The sequence below is a fragment of the Myxine glutinosa genome, chromosome 5, assembly GCF_964187855.1.
Source record: "Myxine glutinosa chromosome 5, kmMyxGlut1.1, whole genome shotgun sequence".
Classification (NCBI taxonomy): domain Eukaryota; kingdom Metazoa; phylum Chordata; class Myxini; order Myxiniformes; family Myxinidae; genus Myxine; species Myxine glutinosa.
Window position 1 is genome coordinate 141,177,929 of NC_136265.1, and position 18,700 is coordinate 141,196,628.

General features: G+C 41.8%; 1 protein-coding gene across 2 annotated transcripts in view; it reads left to right on the plus strand.

The window, feature by feature from the left end:
- The first annotated feature begins 2,390 nt into the window (after positions 1 to 2,390).
- The window catches only part of LOC137426970 (guanylyl cyclase C), a 445,743-nt gene continuing 429,433 nt past the window's right edge, over positions 2,391 to 18,700 (plus strand). For both annotated transcript variants that reach the window (XR_013623586.1, XM_078778805.1), the window contains exon 1: positions 2,391 to 2,629. Coding sequence is in view for 1 of the 2 variants with exons in the window: in XM_078778805.1 (XP_078634931.1) it covers positions 2,434 to 2,629 (196 nt within the window). In the remaining variant the exon portion in view is untranslated. The remainder of the gene's footprint in view (positions 2,630 to 18,700) is intronic.

Here is an 18,700-nt window from a genome sequence, read left to right on the forward strand (position 1 = left end):
GGAGAATGTGAGGAAAAGACAAAATATCAAACCAGCAACATCTTGGGAACAAGCATCAAAATTAATTAATAGACCGAGTTTTACTAGAGCTGAGGTCTTTACTGAGAACTTTTGTGCGATCCATTTGGTTAAAGAGAGTATTGAAATGGACAAACCTATTTACATTGGAACATCAATTCTTGACTTGTCAAAGTCATTAATGTATGATTACTTTTATATTAATCTAAAATCAAAGTATAAGGATAATGTGTCATTGTTGTATATGGATACTGATAGTTTTATTTTGAAAATTAATACTGATGATGTTTATTCAGACATGAAAAAGGACATTAATATCTATGATACAAGTAATTACAGTCCAGAGAGTGAGTTGTTCTCTTCTAAAAATAAAAAGGTGATTGGAAAGTTCAAGGATGAATTGGGGGGAAATGTTATGAGTGAATTTGTGGGATTGAGGTCGAAGGCTTATGCTTATAAATACATTGTGAATAACGTTGAAAAGACTGATAAGAAGTTAAAAGGTGTAAAGAAAAATGTCATTAAAGAAACAATAAACTTTAAGGATTATTATAACTGTTTAACAACAAAGAAAGAAGAGTTTAGAAAGATTAATGGAATAAGAAGTTATAAACATCAATTATATTCAGAAGAGGTGAATAAGAAAGCATTGGGGGCTTTTGATGATAAGAGGTTTATTTTAGAAAATGGAATTGATAGTCTCCCTTATGGTTATATAAGTATATAAGTGATAAGATATATAAGTGATATGATATAAGTGATAAGATATATAAGTGATAAGATATATAAGTGATAAGATATATATATAAGTGATAAGTTAAAAAGGGGGGTTAGGGATTTTAATGGGCTACCGCTGCCTTTTTTACTATTATATAAATGATAGAACCAAGTATCAACCAGACTAAAGAGTGGAGGTGTAATCAACCTTGGTATATAAATGGAAAACATAACGAATGTGAAAAATATCAGATTCAAGAGGTTGAGCGAATCACTGGTCAGAAGGTTCTCAAGACGGATAAACGTATTCATTTGTTAAGTGGGGTAATGGAGGGCGGGAAGAAAAATATATTAGAGTGGAGTGAGAACATTAATGGTTATCAATCGGATAATAAATATTATAATTTTAAAATGGTATGTGGGAGAGGTGGAGGTCAAACAAGAACCCTCCGTGAAACATACCACTTTATACTTTCACAACAAAAGGTTAAGGAACCTGTATACTTTATAAATATACTAGATGGGGATGAGTTCTATAGGAGAATGGAACTCTTTAAAAAGTTAGAAAGAGATAATATATTTATAGGCTCATTAGTAGAGTGGTCTAAGGAACTACATTAAGGGGCTAGTGGGGGGAATAGGGTAAAAATTACATGGAAGTGAGAAGGATCATAGGTTCATAAGGCTAGAAGGATTATAGGTTCATAAAGGAAGAAAATCATAGGTTCATAAGGCGAGAAGGATCATAGGTTCATAAGGTGAGAAGGATTATAGGTTCATAGAGGGAGAAATAGAGGTGTTTATGATTTTTGAAAAAGACAAGGGGTAAATGACATTAGATAGGGATTTCCCATGTTAAACGGAGGTGTCCCAGAAGCAACATTTATCACCTACTTATTATGTTATTTATGTTATTAGGCGAATAAATTTTGTGTTAGCTACTTTTTTTCTTGTGTATATATATATATATATATATATATATATATATATATATATATATATATATATAAATAAATAAATTATATATATATATATATATATATATATATATATATATAAATAAGGGGGGGGGGGGGGAAGGGTAGGGGAAAATCCGGACGGTTGAAGGGGGAAACGACAGAAAAACGGTTGGGAACCACTGCTCTCGAGACAGGTGCAAAAGCAAGTGTTATTGGAGATCGCAGATCACAAATGGTGTTGCGATGGTAAAGACTGACAGCCTGCAGCAACGATGCAAACGGACCTTTACCTGACATATACTCACATCTACATATTATGTACTTGGGGTGGGGGGTGGGGGGCGGGGAGAGTGCGCGTGAAAATGGGAGAATTTAAACAGAAAGAGAAGGGAGGATGTTTGAAGAAAAAAAAAAAGGAGAACAGGGGAGAAGGTTGGGGGTGGAGTAAGGGGCGGAAAAGTGTTGGACAGAAGAGGGGGTTTAGGTTGAAATTTTCACCAAACTCGTGTATGTAGGAAATAGTTCCCATGTGGTCCGATTTTCATCAGGTCTTAGGAGCAAATATTGAAAGAGATCGTGCACCTCCGAATGGCTCGACCTTTGTCCCTTGTCAAAGCCTCGTACCTGAATGATGTAAAGCACGTAGGCCTACCTGGTACCTTTAATGATTAACCGATGGGGCGAGGCCGGGCAGACTGTGTGTAGCGGGAACAGAGAGATGTCCTGAGGGTGCACGACCATGGAGCGAACAGGTATCCTCGTCGTGATAGCCGTGACTTTGGTGGGAATAATGGCGCAAAACCAAACAAACCATGTCCTGAGCGTGGTTCTTATACAGGATCACAATTGCAGCATGCCCTGCTGGAACCTCCATGTGATGCAGCCTTACATCGACATGGGAATCGAACAGGCAAACCGGAGACTGCATGCCGCCGGTGAGGCTTCGACGACGCACTTCGCGCTTTAAAATCAACCGACTCGTTCACGAGACAATCATGTGTTCGCATGACATGTATGTATCTAATCATGTGATTAACAAGACCATCATGCGTTCGCATGACATCAATGTATCTAATCATGTGCACGAGACAATCATGCGTTCGCATGACATCTAGGTATCCAATAATGTGCACGAGACCATCATGCGTTCACATTACATCTATGTATCCAAGCATGTGCATTAGACCATCATGCGTTCACATGACATCTATGTATCCAAGCATGTGCATTAGACCATCATATGTTCACATGACATCTATGTATCCAAGCATGTGCATTAGACCATCATGCGTTCACACGACATATATGTGTCTAATAATGTGAACCAACTCATTCATGAGACCATCATGTGTTCGCATGACATCTATGTATCTAATCATGTGCACTAGACCATCATGTGTTCGCATTACATCTATGAATGTAATCATGTGATTCATGAGACCATCATGCTTTCGCATGACATCTATGTATCTAATCATGTGCATTAGACCATCATGCGTTCATACGACATATATGTGTCTAATAATGTGAACCAACTCATTCATGAGACCATCATGTGTTCGCATGACATCTATGTATCTAATCATGTGCATTAGACCATCATGCGTTCGCATGACAGATATGTATGCAATCCTGTGATTCACGAGACAATCATGCGTTTGCATGACATGCATGTAGGTAATCATGTGCACTGCATCATGATGCGTTCGCATGACATCTCTGTATCTAAGCATGTGCATTAGACGATCATACGTTCATATGACATATATGTATCGAATAATGTGAACCAACTCATTCATGAGACCATCATGTTTTCGCATGACATCTATGTATCTAATCATGTGCATTAGACCATCATGCGTTCGCATGACATCTATGTGATCATGTGATTCACAAGACGATCATACGTTCCCATGACATGTATGTATATAATCATTTGCACTCGACCATTATGCGTTCGAATGACGTATATGTATCTAATGTGCACTAGACCATCATGCATTCGCATGACATCTATGTATCTAATCATGTGATTCACAAGACGATCATATGTTCCCATGACATGTATGTATATAATCATTTGCACTCGACCATTATGCATTCGAATGACTATATGTATCTAATCATGTGCACTAGACCATCATGCATTCGCATGACATCTATGTATCTAATCATGTGATTCACAAGACCATCATGCATTCACATGACAGATATGTATGCAATCCTGTGATTCACGAGACAATCATGCATTCGCATGACATGTATGTATCTAAGCATGTGCATTAGACGGTCATACGTTCATATGACATGTATCGAATAATGTGAACCAACTCATTCATGAGACCATCATGCGTTCGCATGACATCTATGTATCTAATCATGTGCACTGGACCATCGGGCGTCCACATGACATCTATGTATCCAAGCATGCGCATGAGATCATCATCCGTTGGTAATGACATCTATCTGTCTAATCATGTGATTCATGTGAAGCACATGCTTTTTAGTGACAGAGGATAATGGTCTAAAGGACATTTTTGACAAACTTGTAATTCTTATAAAGTGTTGGTCTTGGATCTGACTCAGTCATTTGGTGTAATTTTTTCCAAAGGGGGGAGGAGTAGGTGGTACCACCAGGGTCCATGGTACACTATATTTAGAGGGATGCAGAGTAAGTGGCTTTGATTAGGGCACGTGGAGGCCCAAGGACAGGCATAGCCCTGGAGAGGAGAGCGGAAAAAACGGCATCTGGAAAGCGCTGCAATAGACGACAAAAGAGTTGAGGTGTTCAGTCAGTGTTACTTTTCGAACTTTAACGAGGAAGGAGTTATTGGAAGAGCGTGCACATAATGGAGTAGTTGGGAAGGGTTGGAGGATTGAGAGAGCATAGGGAGCAATAACAGAGAACAGTAGGTAATATATAGTTGTGTGGGGGATACCCCATGGAGGCATAATTCTCCAGCACGAGACCAATGGGTCTATTGCACGGACGTAAATAAATTATACACGTCCGTGATCCATTGACGGTATGGGCGTGGCGTACTCGGGTGTTGGAGCCACGCCCCTTTAAGAGGAGCGGGCGGAAGTCATGTGGGATATGGAAAGACATGAGTTCCGGTCGGGTTTCAGTCTGTGGAAATAAAGGAGCCTTGAACAAGTCAAGAAGTTTTTACCCTCTCGTTGTCCGCAACTCCTACAGTTGGATTAATTTGACAATCCGCCCGGTGTCAAAGGGTTAGACGGTAACATTATCTAGGAATGAGAGTTTAAAAAGCTAGCCTGTGTCGAATATCCCCCATATGTCCGAGGAGATTGTCCTCACCGATACCGATTGCGATTTAGGGCATTCAAACATTGCTGAAAGAGGAATAGAAGCATGTTCAGAGTTGAGTAACTGCGACAGAATCCAAACTGATGGTCACAGATCTCGCGGTTGTTTGCTCGCGAAACTGATCTCGCGAAACTGATGGTCTCAGATTTGAGATCTCGCGAGATCTTTGTCGGCGGCGGCACGGTTTTTCGAAGCTGTCCACGCTCTCACGCTTTCGAAGTTAAGTAATTGTTCACAATTGTATTTTTGTCGAAACTGTATTTATCTTTCGGTGTGTGTTACCGATAGGGTGTCCTCGGAAGATTCTTGGTGTTAATCTTTCCTACCTGTATAAAAAATCGTGGGTTATTTCGTGCCGCGTTTTTTTGCGACCGAGTACTTTGTTTCCTACCTTGAGGTTTTTTTTCTCTCAGCGGTCGATTGTGGTCCATTTACTTTCGTTCTCAGTTTTTCCCCAGTCTTTTCACCCCATACTTCCTTTTTTTTTTTTTTTGTTTGTATACTGAATCGAGGCTCGTGAAAGAGCGAACATTTACTTCACAAAAAATCAACCAGACAAACAAAATATTTAAAAAGAGGGAGCGGAAGACAAGAGAAGGGGAAGCACACAAACACTTGAGAGCACACAACATTTAAGAGCAGGGAGATGTGTGGGAGGGAGAGGGCTTGGGGGAAGGAGGCATGGGAAGGGGGGTTTGTTTAAAATCTTAACAAAAAAAACCAAACATTTCCTTATTTGTTCTTATTCGTTGTTCTTATTTGTTTATTCGTTGTTCTTGTTTGTTCGTTCTTCGACCACATGTTTCACCACCATTTCCCCAGATAGTTTTCACTGTTCAATTTAAAAATGTTTAAACTTTCCCCTGAAGTACTGTATTCTGTCATATATTACAACACCTTTTTCTTCTTCTTCTTTAAAAGGGTGTTTTCGACTTGCTCACCAAATCTATTCATTCCAAAAAAAAATTCCATTTCTTACAGTTCCTCTTTTCTACATTCCCAAAACTCTCCTGCATCCCCCTTCCAGCGTCCTTAAACGTATCTTTGACTCGAAGGTCACAAGAAACTCATTTTGCAATAAATGTTCGTTTTACCATTAATCGTACACTTTCTAAATTCCAATCTCACCCCTCCCCTCCAAATCTTCCCCATCACCCATCCCTTTCAAATCTCCCCCCTTGCCCCTCACCTCCAAATCTTCCCCATCACCCATCCCGTTCAAATCTCCCCCCTCGCCCCTTCCCTCCTAAACTCCCCCCGCACCCTCCCCTCCGAGACTCCCCCTCACCCCTCCCCTCCTAAGCTCCCCTCTCACCCCTCTCCTCCTAATCTCCCCCATCTCCCATCCCTTTCAAACCCCCCCCCCTTGCCCCTTCCCTCCTAAGCTCCCCCCTAACTCCTACCCTCATAAACTCCCCCCTCGCTCCTCCCCTTCAAATCTCCCCACCCTCATTTTTTCTCCATTTCCCCCCTCTCACCCCTCCTCCTCAAAGCGTCCTCCCCGCTTCTTCCCCCCTTCCAACTCTCACCTCCATCTCCCCCAACCTTCTGCCTCGCTCTGCCCCCTCCTCAAATAACCCCTCACTGTGCCTCACCCAATCACCATCAAACCTTTTGTCTGCCCCATCCTCCCCTTTTTCCGAGCTATTCTGAAATCTCTGACACACTTTCAACAGCTCTCCCTACCTCTTCTTCCTCTTCCACATCTTACCCTACCCCTCCCCCCCCCCCCCTGTTCTGGATCCGATGCTCCCCCTTCCTCTTCATTAACGGTATGGACCTCAAACATCCGGGGCCTTCGCTCAAATTTGACTGATCTCTCCATGCAGGTTGCTTCTGACAAACCAGACTTTATCTGCTTAACAGAAACTTTCCTCCTTCATGATGTCTCTCCTTCCTTAATATCTCTCCCGGGTTACTCCCTCCTCCGGTATGATAAACCTGAGTCTCGTCCTGGAGGTGGGGTTGCTATCAATCAAAAACTCTCTTCCTCACTCGCCCTGCACTGCCCTCTCGCCACCTCACCCCAGGAGAGTACCTCTGGCTACGGCTTCCCCTTCGCTCCCACTTTTTGTTCATATGTGTGTTGTACCGTCCACCAAACAGTGATGACTCCATCTACATCTCCCTGTCTGATAATATGGACCAACTTCTATCTACTCATCCCAACTCTCTCTTCCTCATATGTGGTGATTTGAATTGTCACCATGCCAGTTGGCTGGGTGTGGGTACCTCTCTCACCCGCCATGGCTCCTCAGCAAAGGACTTCTGCGACTCACTGGGACTGACACAATCTGTCAATTTCCTGACCCTGATCTCAGGCAACGGAGCATCTTCTCTTCGAGACTTGGTTTTGACTAGAGTCCCTGTATATAGAGAGTTGTGTCAACTCAAATTTGGACGCCATTTTGTGTCTAAGTGTGTCGGATTAGATATACATGTACATTCGCGATATGGGGTGATATATTCTAAACCTGCGAAAAAATTTTTTACTACACATATTTAGTCTTATTATTACATACAGGTGATATTTGTTTTGTCAAAAACTCAGCTATTGCCGTGAAAAAGAGCTGTGTGGTGATATTAAAAGTGGTATGGCAATGCATATTACAAGCCAACACTGCATATAAGAGCTAACATTATAAGTAAGACAAACCAATGCTGTCGTTCTCTGAATTTTAATAACTTTTAGAAAGGAGTGTGGGCATATCCAATATTTTTAAAAGGGTGCCAAGAGCAATTCCGGTGTAGGACTTCCAGCCAACATATAGTCTAACACACTTAAAACAAATTCTGTACGTGGTATTGCCATATTTCTATAGTGTACAACTTTAGTTTTATCGACATTTATATTCAATTTCCATTGTAATGATTTAACAAGCTGCAAGTCAGCTTCTGTCTCTGACATAAGGAAAACGTCATCGGCATCTAGTAAGATTGAAACGTTCATTTATTACTACACCCTTGCCCAGAACTCTGATGGATATTGCCTGATCGATTAATATGTTTCATAGCTGGCGACTTAATTAACACTTAATTTTCGACTGCGCCAAGCCGTAATTAAACAGAGAAAAAACTTTAAAAAATACCTGCAGTGTGCACGGTTCGTCTAGTGCTCTAGTCGAACAGATATGGAAAAGCACAGATACGACGTCGTATTCACCATAACTTGTTTAATTTCACCAGGAACACGATGAGGCCAACACAGTAAACATTCAGTACAAAACTTGGTTCATACATTCAGTACAGAACATGATTCATACATTCAGACCGTAAGAAAACTCTGCCCGTAATACAACACTCTGACCAGACCAACACTTCATCCCACTACGTTCACTCCTCACAAGTGAAACTCATCACTACTCCGTTCACTCCTCACAAGTGAGACTCATCACTACTCCGTTCACTCATCACAAGTGAGACTCATCACTACTCTGTTCACTCCTCACAAGTGAGACACCATCACTACTCCGTTCACTCCTCACAAGTGACTCATCACTGCTCCGTTCATTCCTCACAAGTGAGACTCATCACTACTCCGTTCACTCCTCACAAGTGAAACTCATCACTACTCCGACAAGTGAAGACTTGAATATGACTACAGACGGAGAGACTGCTCACGATACGGCGAGAAGAGACCTCATCTGTCTTCTGCGATGAGTGCAAGAGACCTCACGACAGCCACGTGGATGAGAAGAGACCCCGTACGAAGAGAAGAGACCCCGGGAGTTCACATGACCATTTCACTTCTTTCACACCACACACACAGCCTGCTTTCCTAGACAACACGTGTAGAAAAGACAGTATTTCCTATCTCTTGCACCTATATTGCAGCCTCAACCAATTACAGGTTGCCACTCTGGTCACATGACCAACATCACACAACTTGAGCTCAATGTCCTCTGTCAACTCACAAGCGCTCTCTGCGCCTGACTGCACACGACACCATTTCCCCCACTCGAATGCCCAACACAAGGAAGCTCACACAGGCGACAAACCAGTCTATTTCCCACTATATAACAAATATACATAGAGAATAAGAGCGGACTTAAATTCCAGCCTTGTTTGACTCAACATCTATCGGAAACCCGTCTGTTAAAAAACCATTAATTCTTACACAGCATTTTACATTATCATACACAGAAATGAGAAATTTCATAATATTGCCATGTCGGCCAAGATTTGAAGTTTGTTCCACAACATGTCTCGTTGAATATGATCGAAGGCTTTAGAGAACCCTAAATATACTTAAGTTAATTCAGATTCACATTAATTGCTGCAAGTGATGTGGTAACATGGGATCTTGCGTGCAATCTTGTCATAGCAGTGAAGAGTAAACCAGCATGCGATCAGCTCAATCAGAAGTACTGTCAATGGCACAAGTGTCACAATATTGTCAGACTGGAACTGCATGAACAGGGTTTACTTTAAATTATCTACCAGTTTCCTCATTCCCATGCTCTTGCTGCCCAATTCACCGCCAGTCCTTGTTCTTGCATATTTCTTTTTACTTTCATCGTTAATTTTCTGGCAGTAGATGCGAAGTCGTACATTGATATACTTTGCTAGTATCTTCTGCTTCAGGCCGTGGCAGTCGGGCAGGTCGACGTCCTTTGTGCGCAGTTCTACCCTCGTCAGTATTTCCTTCTTGATGTTGGTACCTGTGATCAAAGACGCTTCAACTTGGCGAAACAAAAACTCTGCACACAGTATCATGTCAAACACTTTGTTCGAGACCTGGACCAGGGCGCCTTCTCGAAACTCTTTCAACAGTGTGAGCTTGGATGACTGGTGGTCATGTTCTCCGGCTCCTTTAACCGCTTCCGTGAAGCACACAGCACAGTGTTTCTGACTCTTTTCAATACTGTGCAGACAGTAACCAGCCAGGTGATAAAGGCTAGCAAGATCAGCAGATGATAGCTCTGTCATGTTCTGTGCATGGGAAAGATTGATGTTTGGCATATCTTTCATCTCCATTGGAATTGCTATTGGTTGGTTCAGAAATTCAGCCAAGAATGCCGAGTCATCGGCTTCGTAGCTGCCTGATCGAGCGACTTTCAGAAACTGGGCGCAACTGATGGTTTTCAGGGCGTACTTGAACTCTAATGGCGTTGGCACTGGTTTTCGAATTCGAACAACCGAGAAGAGATTTTCCAGGCAGTCCTGTGCAAGTTGCGATGTAAGCAAGAATTTGTGGCCAGCGTCCACAAGATCAGAGGCTATGTCTATCACGGATGATGTGGATAGAATCAGCCCAGTTTGAATTGGCTTCCAATTGCCTCTGACACCGATCTTGATGGTCTGGAATAGCTTGATGGTGGAATGCAGGGATGCGATGGCTTCTTCATATTTTGCTATGTTCAGCTTGCTGAGGGCCATAACTGGATTTCGACTGGACATGATCTCAAACCAGTGATGCAGAGTCTCTATCAGCCACGCAGTTGTCACATTGTCTTGACTTCTCCCTTCATTATCGACCAGATACCTTATCGCGCTGCTCACATCATGGCTGATGACACGTGTGGCATTGCACACTTTCATTTTGTCGAAGTGTGTTGGGGTTAGGTGTGACATCTTAAGCTTTGGCGCCAGTTTCAGATCTTGATCATTCTGGAATTCAGCAAGGTCGCGAATAGGCTCACCACCTGCTTTAGAAGATGACAAAGTGTTCTCTTGTACTGTTTCCACAGGTAAGACAAATGACTGTCCATTGACGAGGGCAGATTTAATGTTTTTCAAGAGATGTGGCACATCAGCTAGGAAGTAGAGGAACTTGCTTGTATCTTGGGGATGTGGGATCTTGTTGACAGTGCGAGAATATTTCCCACACGCAATGCCGAACTTTTTCCACATAGCGCGATTCACACTACCCATGTCGGTGGTCACAGACACCACATGCAATTTGATAGCTGTCGCACGTTGAATGATGTCGTCCACAATGTCTTTCATCACAGATCCGTCTGTAGAATTACCTGTGAAATGGTAAGCAACAGTTTGTTTCCATCGGGTTGTGATACCTGCAAGCATGAACACAAGGGCATGGGTTGCCGTTCCACTATGTCCTGGTAATGTGACATTTCCTATCAGGGACCCAGAACTGGCATCGAAGTCGATGCTTGGAATGAGACTCATTTCATCGAGAGTGAGAGCGCACAGTCTTTCTTCTGGCCGGAGGCCTTCCACTTTCAATTTGAGATAATCGAAGACTTGCACGAGAACCCCGGGCTGGAAAGGCACATGACTCATTCTTCGTTGTAGAGTCCGGTTAGCAGGCAAAGGATAGTGCTGCTTTATCAGCATGTTGTACCCAGATGCACCACAGGAGAATCGCAACTGAAGGGCCTTCTTGATTGTCACGGAGCTCCATTCCTTCCCTCGCATTGATCCTCTAGAGAGTGCCTCCAGTTGATCCCGTGCGAATAATTTTGATATTCGAGCTTCCTGTTTCAACTTTGCTTTGCATATTGATCTTGCTGTTCTTTTTGTCTTCCTCAATTGATCGTTCAGTTTTTTATTTTTCTCCTCCAATCTCAGCAGCCGTTCTTCAATAGAATCACTAGTATCTTGGCCCTCTTGTGTATCAGTGTCCATAGGTTCACTCTCAGCTACAAAAGAGCACATATACAATTAATGGCCAACTGGAAAATTGGTATGTACAATTGCTCAGTATTCTGTAGATAAATGTTGTAATCGGGAAAGATAATTTTATACTTAACGTTAAATATAACACAATTTTTTTACAATTTAATTTTGCAAAATATTTAGAATAATGTAAAAAGAAAATGGCAACAGGAAGATAGTCATCATAATCTGAACGTACAATTTATAGTTCAAAGAGCTATACAAATATAGACAAGCACATGCCTGTCATTTTGTAATCATTTAAAATATGTCATTGATTGAACATGTCCTGCCATGATTTTGTAATAAATAAAACAATTCTTACATTGAGGTTCATGAGTGGAGTAGGTGTGGTCGGACAAGTTTGGTAGATGTAGTCTCTCAGTTCTGGACGGTCCACGCTTCTTGGGGGAGTTGCGCAGCTTCACGGGTTTCCGGTAGCTAAATATTGTTGGACCTGCAGAGCACTTCAACCTCTTTTTGTCATCAGCTCGCCCCCTCTCAAACTGATTCACATCGAAATGTTCCTGCAATCATACAATGAGTGTCCTTGATGTATTTATTTATTGAAAATTTTATTCTAACACAACACAGTTTAATTTTAATGAGCTGTCATGTACTAGTACTTCCACAACAGAAAATCACATGGACAATCTTCCAGAAGATGGCCAGACAAATCGCTAGCTCTATCGACCACATGTATATTGATATCAAACAGGGATAACAGCTTTTGAAAGTTGAGCCAGTTTTAAATGTGGGTACACAAATACACCTGTTTTACTGCATTAATCACCTAGAAATATTGTATGTTTTGGGAACGATAGCTGTCACCAGGTTAAATATATAGGGATTGTCCAATGTGCAAAATCTTCCATCACTACAATTTGGCCATAAATCCCGGGGTGGGAAATATTTGAGCAAATATGCCACAAGACGTATGAGCACTGTACAAAGCAAACAATAACTCGTCAAATTTTGGACGTATGGATGGCTGCACAACCCGCAAAAAAATTGAGCAGGTCCCCCCCTAAAATTGCTTTTATGATTGCCGATTAGGCTAAAGATTTTAAACCAAAAAAATAACTTGCCTCGGAATAAGTTTTGAATGGACGAACAGACAACTGAAAACAAAACGGACCATGGGTTTCCCACCCCTATAAAATCAAAATTAATTCCCTCTGAAAAAGTACAGTGACATTGCCCGCAGACTACCCAACCGCAGACCAGGTAATGTCACAATGTCACTGTGTTGGCATCTTGCGGTATTTATTCTTGCAATTTAAAATAAATTTAGCAGTTTCAAGTTTTCTGCTTTTTATTTTTTCTGCAAAACATGTTTTTTTATTAATCGAAGTCGGCAATTTTTTTTGGGGGGGGGGGGGGTGGGGGGAGGGAAGGGAATGCAAGTAGCTGGCCTTGCCTAGGGCGCAAAATAGTCTCGCGCCGGCACTGCCTGCAGGTCGCACAAGATCTGCCTGCAACCCTCTTATAGATAAACTGGCAAAATCAAGACTCTCTGCTCACCTTCACTCCTTCATTCCTCTTTTCTCCCGCCTCTGGAAGAAACTCCCTCACTCTCTTCAATCTCACTCCTCCCTCCAGGTCTTTAAAACAGCTGTTCACCACCATCTCTTAGCTTCCCCCATCCAAAACCTTGATCTTTTCTACCCCCGCTAATGTCACCCCAGATTCACTTTTTTGAAATACCAACTTCCTTCCTGGAAGTCCTTGCAGTGTCCTTGTGTTTTATACTTCTCCCTAGAGTCCCTGTATAGAGAGAGTTGCGACATGAAGAGTCCGAAAAAAACTCGTCGCGTGGTCTGTGGACGCCATGTTGTTTCCTGTCTGATCTTCCCGTGTTTCTGGCCTTGCATTGAATACACACGAGATAGGAGGAACGCTCTTTTATTGTCTGGCTTTGTTTGTTGTCTTTAATAATACTTAATAATGTGAGTATTGTCTTTAATACTCACACTCATTCTAATGACACCAAATACTTAAGATCACACGCTGATAAGACTCTCCTTGTCTGTAATAGAACTCATATGCCATACGGGGACAAAGCCTTTTGCAACTCAGTGCCTGCCCTCTGGAACAAACTACCTATAACTATTCGGACCTCACACAACATAAAAACTTTCAAATCAAAACTCAAAACACATTTAGTTCCAAAGTAACTTAATTGTATTTTTTGAAAAGTAGCTTTAAGTCGTATTCTTCGAAGATTGTGTAATGTAAGTTGTAGTCTTCAAGATATGTTGTGAAGCGCTTTGTTCATTTCATGCTAAGGCGCTATATAAATACTGTTATTATTGTTATTATTATTACTAGGGCATGCCCGTACTATATCTATATCTAAAATTATATCCCCCCCCTCTATTTACATGAAATGGTTTGGTCCAAAGCGAACGGCTTGCGAGTACGGTGACAATCCCCCCCCTCTATTTACATGAAATGGTTTGGTCCAAAGCGAACGGCTTCGGAGTTTGGTAAAGAAATCGCCATAGCGTGCCCAAACGCGCAGGAAAGCGAAAGAATCGCAAATTTAAGGAAATGCCCGTACTTCCGTAAGGAAGAGAAAAGAAATGAAAAGGAAAAACATTCCAAACCGCGAGGGAAAACAACACGGCACGTCGACACAACAACGTGTCCTGTGATTGGCCGTACGTCGCTGCCAGTAGCTGCCCCCCAAAAAAAGCTTTCACCGTCCGGCGACTGAATTTAAGGGGAAAAATAAAACGCTCTTCGCTTAAAACAACGCCCTTCGCTCTGACTGAATTGGGACAATGTTTTTATGTTTTTAATTGAATTACTATCCGTAATGGCGCACGCTCTCACGGGAGCTCCGGAAGGTCGTATATCGCAGTTACGATGAATCGCAAATTAGTTTTTATTAGTTTTAAAACATAGTTTAACGCCAACATAGCGCCAACATAGTTTGCAAACGTGAAATAAATGAATACGCTCTCAAATGTGCCGTCCGAGGCAGAGTCTGTTCGCCACGTTCGGCACACGTGATAGCTCGCTGCTCTCTGATTGGTTGAATCGTTTTTTGGACATAGCTCGGTAACTGCTTGTCCGATTAATTTCAAACCTTGAAAAGGCACATCCTCGGGTCCCCAGCAATATACCTGGCAAGTTTCAAGTATATCGGACCGGTAGTTGTCGAGAAACAGCGGTCACAGACAAACATACATACAAACATACAAACATACAAACATACAAACATACAAACATACACAGAGATTGCTGGAATTATAGATAGATGTACATGTATGTAATTTGGAATAGTTTAGATGTACACCAAACAACTAATTGTACATTGCTATGAAAAACGGGTATGTTTTACATGCATACTCTTCCATTGCATGTCTGGATTACAATTTCTGGGCCTTTTATATAATTACAATTTAATTGTGCATATGTATTTCTCCCGGTGCGCCTACATGAAAAGTTTAATTACTTTTTAATTGTCATATTTAAAATCAACATTTCTGTCATTTGTCAAGATGGTTTTAAGGCAATCTTGTTATAATAATAGGAATTTATATCGCATAAATTGCAGGGGCCTCGAAGCGCTTTGAAAAGAGAAGAAAGCCAACGAGATGAATATACAAATACAAATTAAACAAGAAGAAAACCTAAGATAAAATCAGATGTAGGCATTTTCAAATCAATGAGTCTTTAACAGAGATTTGAAAATGTTCACATTGTCAGTTTTGTGTGCATGCATACTAGTCAAGAAAGTAAGACGCAAGAGAGCAAGGTAGTCCAGAAAATGATAGGCACTTCCTGTCACATCTTTCCCTTTTATTCCTTTTCCCCTCTCCTCCCTCTCCTCCCCACATAAAACTACAACTTCTGAACAAACTTCTGAACAAAGATTATTGCAATAAACAAAATCCGATTCTTATCTTGGGCTAAGAGAAAGTCATATCAAAAGCGAGGGGCACGGTGCAAATCACAAATTACACAATGTAGGCACTCAAATTTTGTACTAGGTTATGCACAATGGATACACACCAGCGGGCAGTGCACTAGTGCGTGGCGCAAATAATGGAAACAAAATGGCTTCTAATTCCGGGTTGTCGTAACTCTCTCTATACAGGGACTCTACTTCTCCCACCCCTCCTCCCTTCCCACGCCTCCTTCCCCCCAAGCCCCCCCACACATCTCCCGATGTCCCTGCTCTCAAATGTTGTGTTTGTATGCATCCCTTTCTCTCCCCATCTTGTCTACGTCTACCCTTATTATATGTTTTGTGTGTCTGTTTGATTATTTTGTGTGATAAATGTTAGCTCTTTCATGAGCCTCGATCCTGTATACAAAAAAAAAAACCCCTCCAAAAAAAACCAGAGCTGACTGTTTGAAAACAGGAAAGTCTTGACATCAGCAGCAATGATGGTTTCCATGATTTTCCTTGTAATTGAAAGTAAGCTTTTTGGTATGTCATTGATAAGACCTGTTTTTGAACCTTTATTGTGGATGGGAATGATGCTTGCTGTCGTCCATACAGAGGGGAGGCAGACAAAGAAGAAGGACAGACTGAATAGGGTAGATACAACAAGAGGTATTCCAGAGGGGATAATGTGGGTAATGGACAATGAGCAGAGTTCTTGACATACACGGCAATGCCATCTCTGGAGCGGGTGAGGGACCTGGCAAAGCGGAAAAGACACACAGGGAATATTACAATGGAGAATGTAATGTCCCCAGGATCCAGTATCACTCTTTGAAGTTATTCAACAAAGGTTTATTGTCAGCGAAAACCAGTCATTCAGGAGGTATCAATTAATCACAGCAAACATCTCCATTGCCGGCAAGACGCGCTCGCTAAGCTCTGCCCTTCCGGATCTGGATGTATATTTTTAAAACTTCAAATATCACAATAAAGCAATTTAACACAATTAACTTAAAACAATATCTTACAGAGACCATGAATATTGGTGGGATTTTCCTTCTTGTTCTTTCGTTCTCTGGTTTCCCCACCACCCTCCACCCCCACCCTGTTCTCTTTGCATGGCATCCCTCCCCTGCCCACACGCACACGCACACGCACACACATATACAGTGGAACCTTGACTTACGAGTGCCCCAACTTACGAGTTTTTCGAGATACGAGCCGTCGCTCCGGCAGTTTATTGCTTTGAGATGCGAGCCGAGATCCGAGTTACGAGCTTTCGCCACCCGGTCACGTGGTTATCTTGCCGTTCAAGTACAGTACGTATCTCTGTCGTATAGCGCTGCGTTTTTGTTTTCGCATTTTGGTTATTTCGAGTTTACGCCGCCAGGTAGGTTCTGGTCACGTGGTTATCTTGCCGTTCAAGTACAGTACGTATCTCTGTCGTATAGCGATGCATTTTAGTTTTCGCATTTTGGTTATTTCGGAAAATTTCATGTTCATGTCGAACATTTCATGTTCATGTTCATGTTTTCATGTTCATGCCATGCCAGGCCACAACTTGTTCAGAGTGCCGGCGATAGCTCGCCTTCTCTTTGTGGAAAACACGGTGAGATCCTTAACATCCAACAACTAATGGGACGCAAACGGGGCGCCCAGTTTAGCGGTACACACATTGATGAATCACCCTGCCTGTGATTCACCCATGACAGGTTATAGCTGGGTCGGGATTCAAACCCAGGCTGGACAGTTTAGACTTTAGAGTCAAGTGTGCGTACCTCCAGTCCAGGCCATCCTGCCAACTTGTATGCTGCATACAGGTGAAATATAAAGCGCGAGATATTTTTATATATACTGTATATTAAAAAAAAAATTGGTGTGGTTTTTGGCGGGCTGGAACGGATTAATAGCATTTCAATGCATTTTAATGGGGAAATTTGATTTGAGATACGAGCAATTTGAGTTACGAGCTCGGTCACGGAACGAATTAAACTCGTAAGTCAAGGTTCCACTGTATATATATATATATATATATATATATATATATATATATATATATATATATATATATATATATATATATATATACACACACACACACACAGAGTGATCCAGAAACCCTGGGCACATTTTGAAGAACAATACCTGCAACTAACAACTAAGTTTATTATTGTTCTTTGGTGCAAAACAAAACATGATTACTCGTTAAACAGTCGAATCGGTCTAATATACATGAAACGGATCAGTTCAAATGTTCAAACTCCACTCTGACACATTCTGAGATGCAGTTCTGCAAGTTTCAGTCGTTAAGGCAGCAGTCTCATTACGGATGAATTGTTTCAAGTCTCTAAGGGTCGTAGGATTCCTCGCATACATTTTGTGTTTGAGGAAACCCCAAAGGAAGAAATCACAGGGTGTTAAATCACAAGACCACGGCAGCCATTCAACCAGACCATGACGGCCAATCCATTTGTTTGTAAAGTTCAAATCAAGGCCTGGCATACACTAGCAGCATAATGAGCAGGCGCACCATCATGTATGGAACCACATTTGGTCATCATTGATTGGAAATACATGCTGCCCAACATTAGAAGGTAATTTGCAGCATTCACATTGTCTTCGAAAAATATTGGTCCAACAAGGCCTCCAGAAGAAATGCCTGCCCAGACGGACACACAAGCTTGATATTGGACGTTGTGCTCAATAGTAAATTGTGGGTTGTCTACTGCCCATATCACGCTATGTCGATTCACACAACCAGATAAAGTAAACTTGGATTCATCTGACCACAAGATCCTGTTCTGCAAATCATTGTCCATATCCATTAACCCAAGAAATGTCTCGCATGCCTCAACGCGCCTGACAAAATCATCCTCAGATAGTTGGTGAATTAATTTGGGTATGTATGGTTTCGCATTAAGGTCTTTTTGTGTTCTTCGAATAGATGATCGGCTTTTTTTGGTGACGTTTGATAAACGAAGAGTTGATAATGGTGTGTTACTGTTGAGTTGTTGTTGAATGACCGCTCTGCTTTCCTCATTTCGAACAGTACGAGACCAACCTGGTGACTGTTTTGGAAGAATCCTGCCGGTTTCATCAAACTGCTTGTTCATTCTGCCGATGGTTCTTCTGTCAATTGCGTTGGTGCCACAT